General features: G+C 45.9%; 1 protein-coding gene across 2 annotated transcripts in view; it reads left to right on the top strand.

Moving 5' to 3' along the window:
• Positions 1 to 6,458, top strand: part of LOC143353582 (uncharacterized) — a 385,968-nt gene continuing 379,510 nt past the window's right edge. For both annotated transcript variants that reach the window (XR_013082169.1, XM_076787028.1), the window contains exon 1: positions 1 to 389. Coding sequence is in view for 1 of the 2 variants with exons in the window: in XM_076787028.1 (XP_076643143.1) it covers positions 300 to 389 (90 nt within the window). In the remaining variant the exon portion in view is untranslated. The remainder of the gene's footprint in view (positions 390 to 6,458) is intronic.

The raw sequence follows: 6,458 nt of genomic DNA, 5'->3' as shown, positions 1-6,458 counted from the left end.
TATAACACTCGGCCGCAGTTCTCCGCGACGAACGATCGAGTTTTCGAGCGGGACCGTCGACGATAGATCGCTCGTACGACCTTCGCGTGATCGGAAAGGAACCGCGTGGCCGTCCACGAGAAAAACGACTCGCCTACCCGAGACCGTGCGTCCCCTAGTCGCGAATACGATGCGACCGTTCTCGTTCAGTAACGAAAATGTGACGTGAGACTGAGCCAAACCGACGGAGAGAGCATTCGCAAGAACGTGACACGTCCCGCGCTCGGTCGTACAGTGTTGGCGCGATTACACCGCCGAAAATGACAGTGGGGACCATCAATATTCACGCGTTCTCCGGTGCGCTTGTGTCGGTACTGTGCCTGGCCCTGGTGGCGCTCCGTGTCGGCGAGGTAAGTCCGTCACTGTCCAGCAGATTCTACGCTCCGAGCACCGCTACGCGAGGACACGCTTCGCGGAGATTTCGTTCGTGCGATCTCTCGCACGCCTCTCTTGCAGAACACTCGGGAACGCTCGATATCAAACACTCAACTCGCACCACCTTGTCGAAACGCGCGTGCTCATGAATGAAGAGACAGATAACGCGCGCGCGCGCGCGCGCTTCTTCAAGGTTGATCGAGCAGATCGAACGGCACTTATCAAATAATTTTTCATCGAGATAACCGTGCGAGCGGCCGAGGACACGCTTCGCGGAGATTTCGCTCGTGCGATCTCTGCCGTGGCTCTCTCGCGGAACAACTCGAACGACCATCCTACACAGCAACGAATCCGAGGAATCTTCGAACCGCTCGAATCCAAACTCTCTGCTCCTAGCACCACGTCGAAACGCGCAGACTTATGAATGAAGAGACAGATCACGCGCACGTTTCTAGGTCGATCGTCCCTGAGGGACGACGTGAGCGCATCGTACAGACTCTGAGGAATGTTTCAAAATTACGCGTGGTCAGGTTATTAGACACACTTTCGATCATTTACTTTATAGAATTTTAACGTGGCTGGGGAAAATGTGGAAAAATATTCTAATGAACGGGAACCGTTTCGGAGTCGATATCCACGATGTTTCTCTGAACTTAGGGATGTTCAATATTACGTAATATATTTTCACGATAATTATTACTTAGTTTTTCACGGAGAAAACGCCAGAAAAAGTGGCTTTTACTTTTTCCTACTATGACGCACCAAACGCAGGAATTTGAAAAAAATTGAGCATAATACTTAGGACAATATCTTATTGCTAAATTAATTCTGTTGTTGTCACTCTTCGATTTCCATATGAAATCTGCATTTTTTCGATTTTTTTTTTTCGTGTTTTTCGATTTTTACAGCCAGAGTTTGCAACGGAAAAATCTGGAAACGACTCAAAGTATGTGGTTTGATGTGCGAAATGTGTTAGATTTTTTTCAGAATTTTAAATTGTCATTAAATGGGGAAAATGGGCCAGAAACTGGATTTTCGTTTTTCCTCTATAACTACCCTTACAGATGAGCTATAGGGCTAAAACTTAAAGGTATCTTTTTGGTAGGCTATCGAATGGCGCAAATTGGAATAAAATCCCTTCCAGGGCAGATTTGGCCCCCAAACCCGGCTATAGCCTTTTGAATAAATCAGTAATTCATGAAGTTAGCTTAACGCTAGGTTTACGGAGCACTAAAAGTAAATATTTTACATTACTTTATAAAAATAAGAAGAATGTGTCTATTCAAGATTTTCAGCCATTTTTTAGATAATATATACCGAAAGAAATTGTTGAGTAATTCCACGTAGGTGGATCGTCATAATCTCAATAATCGTAAATTAAAAATAATTCATGAAGTTAGCTTAACGCTAGGTTTACGGAGCACTAAAAGTGAATATTTTACAATACTTTATAAAAATAAGGAGAATGTGTCTATTCAAGATTTTCAGCCACTTCTTAGATAATATATACCGAAAGAAATTGTTGAGTAATTCCACGTAGGTGGATCTTCATAATCTCAATAATCGTAAATTAACAACATTAGAAACCGTCATTTTGACGGGTCCCGTAAACCTAGTGTTAATGGCACAGTAATTGGGACAAGTGCTCCAGCTGTATACCGCAAAGCTCTGCTTATATAAATGTGCGCGAATATAAAGAATGACGTAGCAACTTACCGGTGTACAGCTAATGAATTCGAAATGGAGAATTACGTTACCGGTCTCGAATGTGTTAAGATAACCGCGCGAGCCATGCAAGGACACGCTTCGCGGAGATTTCGCTCGTGCAATTTCGCCGGCGCGATCTCCGGCATGGCTTGCACGACGTACAAACAATTTGAAGGTTCGAAAACATTTAAACATTCGAGCTCGTAGCAGCGTGTCGAAAAGCGCGCGGGCCTATGAATGAAGAGTCAGATCACGCGCGCGCGGCTCTTCCAGGATGATCGAGCGGATAAAACGGCCCGTCGAAAATGATTTTTCATTAAGATAGCCGTGCTAGCGGTCCGCCAGGCGAGCAAGACGTTAATGCTCGACGACGTTGATCCACCGTTGCGAACTATTAATTAGACGACCATGAAAATCGACGGAGCGGAGCACTGGTATGCGAGTTTGATCTGATCGGTTCGTGCCGCGTATCCGTCAAGCCCGGAAAATAAAGGAACTCTGATAAAAGCTGTATACACGATGCTCTTGCCCGGATAGCACGGGGAACACGCGTTCGCCGATAATAAATCGGCGCGTCTCCAGCTGACTCATTCATTCAGCGTGTTAATACGCGCCTGCTTGAAAACTACGTCGCCCGGGCGGCGCGCATTCAAACGGAGATGTTGTCGCTTCCGGGCGATCTCGTGTCTTTAAATTTCATGTCTTTACGCGATTTAGTGGCGCGCGGGAAAACGATACGCTCGCGGGATCGTGAAATTGCGCGCGGAAAGTGGGAATCGGTTTGGAATCCGTACCCGACTGCCTTAACGCGATATTATGGGGCAATATCGGGAAGGAGTTACGGTAACGGCCGTAAACTTGCTTTTCCACATTGTTCCGCTAAAAGTGCTCGGCCCGGTTCCCGGAAAAATTCAGATAGACCGCTCTCTCTCTCTCTCTCTCTCGCTCATGCGATGGCGCTGACTATCGCACCCGGTCAGCCTTGCGATTCTCGCGGCAAACGGGGAATGCGTGTTGCAGCGGGTGGGCTGCATCGAGCGCCGTCGTTTCGAGCCGAAATATATTGAGCGACGAAAAGCGGCGGGCCCCTTCGGGCTCTGCCTATTACCGGCAGGAATGCAGGCTGCCCACAAAGCCCCGGCACGCATACGCACGATCCCATCGAACGTGCGGCGAATGCGTGAATCGCACGACACGCATTCGACGCGGTCGCCTTGGCGCGGCGACCAATCGCCGGAATTAGTACAACGTCCACGCTGATTTAGGGAAATGTAGGAAACCAGAATTTGTCCTACTGCGCTCGTTCGCCGTGAGACGATCCACCGGTTACCCCCTGAAACGCAGCCGATGCTACGATGCAATCGGCCTGTGCAATTTGTTTTGACCGTGGTCGCTCGACTGCGAATTTTCAGGGAAAAATTGTATACGTTACGTGCGACAGGCAGGAGTTGAATGAGAATTTATTTCTTCGCTGAATTCATTATCTGCCAGCGATTGGTTCGTTAATTTTGAGAGTCTATGGTCCGTAGTTAACCCCTTGCACTGTAACGAGCCACGAGATGTAAGTAACGCGATGAAGATATCAAACGGAATTTACTAAATATATTGGACGACAAGCAGAGAAACCAATCGTTTCTTCTGGGATTATTTTTTAACACTTTGAACGCCGAACTAGAAACCCCCAAAAATTCCATAAAATCAGAGTAAGTTATTTAATGAAATAAAAATTGCAAAAAATTAAATGTATGATACTGAGTAATCCTCCAACTTTCTTGCATGTTACAGATCCTAATCAAGTTTAGTACAATGAATATATCAACGTAAAAATTCATTTTAAAACCTGCACAAATAATTCCGTCACCCAAACATCGGTGACGCGGCGCCGAACGTGCTGAAAGAAGATTTTCTGATAACGAAATGAAACAATGGTAAAGATGCCATTACTAAAAAATTATTCTTCTATGAATATCCAAGGGTTGATGTCCTTACGAACGACATTGTAAAATCGCGGTACCATTTTTTGTAATACCGAAGCAGTTGATGTAAAATATCTAGAAACTCGTTTCGGACCACAGTTGCCGATGGCAACTTTTAGCTCGGGTAAAAGGAACAAAGAGATCAGCTTGCCTTTCGCTTTTAATGTCCGAGGACGCAAGCTTAATAATTAAGTAGCCTTTTTATATCGTGCGATATATTCCTGTTGCGCATAATCGAATTTGTATTCAGAATTTAAAATTCTGAATAATTTCAAAGATGCTCTTTCCACGAAAGGCCAGCCTGGGAGAGGCATGCATGCATACATTAAATACACGGAGCGTCTCGAAATGATTTTATAAGAAGGATCAACAAACGAATGTATCCTCTCAGGAATGGAATCATTAAACAGTTCCGTTGACGTATCTCCGAAACAGACTAGCATAACACGACTGCGTTTCCATTTTAAATAAGCATATGAACACGGTTTTGTATATGCACATCTAGAAGAGAAAGCAAATTGATAGAATCGAATAAAAATTCACCGAACAGTATAGAAACATACTTGATATCGTGCACTATTCTCCGAATAAAATATCACAGGGTATTCACGAAGAAATACACGCAGTATAAGTGACCAACGACACAATAGGCCTAATGGCACGCGTGTTTATGCATGCGCAGCTCACCGCGGACCGAACTTTTCCTTAATTAAAAAATCGGTTTAACAGGAAGATGGCCTTGCCACATCCAGGGCTATCTACGACGCGAATCGTAGATAGGATTCATTCGGGTCCACCTATATAAATAGACCTTCGCCAGAGTGGTCGCCGGGTCCGAGCATGATTTTTCCCGGTGAGCGCAATTACGCGCGTCGTGATCGAAAAAGCGTGTTACAGGCGCAGAGAGTTATCGAAACCGTCGGTACTCTCCGGAAAGCTCCGGTTTATATTTGAAAGCGTCTCGCGCAAAAGCTCGCCGAGAATTTTAATGGCGTTCGCGTCGTGCATCGAGGTGAGGCCTCCCGGGCGAATTAATTGCAAACGCTTGTACAGACTTGTCAAGAATTTTAATTGTGCTTCTTTCGCCGATACATGTAATTGAGGGCAATACGGGGAGCGCCTCTAATAGTAGGTGGTCTTATTAAGCGGCGAGGTCCCGCATACATCGATTTAACGTTTCATTATTAATATTGATGAGTCCCGATCGTGTCATCGCCTGAGAACCCCCAGTGACACGGGAAAGCCAGTTCGGACCGTTGCGCAATTATTTTGCGACGATTGCGCTATCCCGGGCACGTACCTCCCATAACTTTTCATCGAGTAGAAGCTTATCTAAAATGATCTGTGTTTGCTAAAATTATTGCACAGGTAACCCCTGTATAACAACGACGAAAGATGTACAGAAAAATGTTGGCATACTTTTAGTTATTTAGTCGTATAGACAGTGGATGAAAAGGTTGACGCAGTAATATTTGTAGAGTAGAAGATTATTAGAGAGGGAAACGGTTTCCCGCAATCCGGGGATTAGCCAGCAATTAAAACATTCCACGATAGCGTTATCCGACTGGCAGAATGTTTAAGTAGCGGCCAACGTGAGAATACAGGATCGGAGAGTAGCTGACAATCTACATGGTAAATTATTCATCCGTGGCATATTGACGCAATGGAAAACGGGAGGCGACGGAAGAAAAATCCACTCCTTCATCCTTGCACGCATCTACTCTATGCATGTGCGTGGCGCGCATACCATTCGACGTCCTCGAGCCTCACGCAGGAAATCTCGTGCGTCTCGTATATCTCATTTCTCAACTAAACGGTGGAATTTACATTTTCCGCGGGAATTCCAGCGAATATTTTTTCCCGGCGTGGACCGTGCGCGCCGAAGAAATCGACGGAATTTTAAACGCGAAGCGGCCGCCGCGCGCGCGCATTTATACCGCCTTTGTAATCCGCTTACATCGAATATTTCCCAAGGACGACGCACTGGAAACACGAACAGGTTATGAGGGAACCGACAGTGATCGAATGTCGCGGCAAAAACCGCCGCCATTAATGGAACCATTTCGAACGCAATTAATATCGCGAATCCCTGGGCTAACGCGTTTACCCGTGCAACCCCATCGATTACAATCCCCCCTGGCGCCGTATCGAATTCAAAAATTCATTTTTATGGTCTGCCGAATGTCTGACGCGCAATTAATTACCGTCTATGTTGTTCGGTCTGTCGATCGTGAAGTATTTCGAGCGCACCGCGAGCATTCCAGCCGGGCTGATTCGCGGATCCGCTCGATCCTGCGGATAGAAATTTTAGGGCGTTAGCTTCGGTTCAGCCGATATGGAAACTGGACGGTCCTGTGGTTT

Source organism: Halictus rubicundus, chromosome 4 (genome assembly GCF_050948215.1).
Source record: "Halictus rubicundus isolate RS-2024b chromosome 4, iyHalRubi1_principal, whole genome shotgun sequence".
Taxonomy (NCBI): domain Eukaryota; kingdom Metazoa; phylum Arthropoda; class Insecta; order Hymenoptera; family Halictidae; genus Halictus; species Halictus rubicundus.
This window is presented reverse-complemented; position numbering and strand designations above follow the sequence as displayed.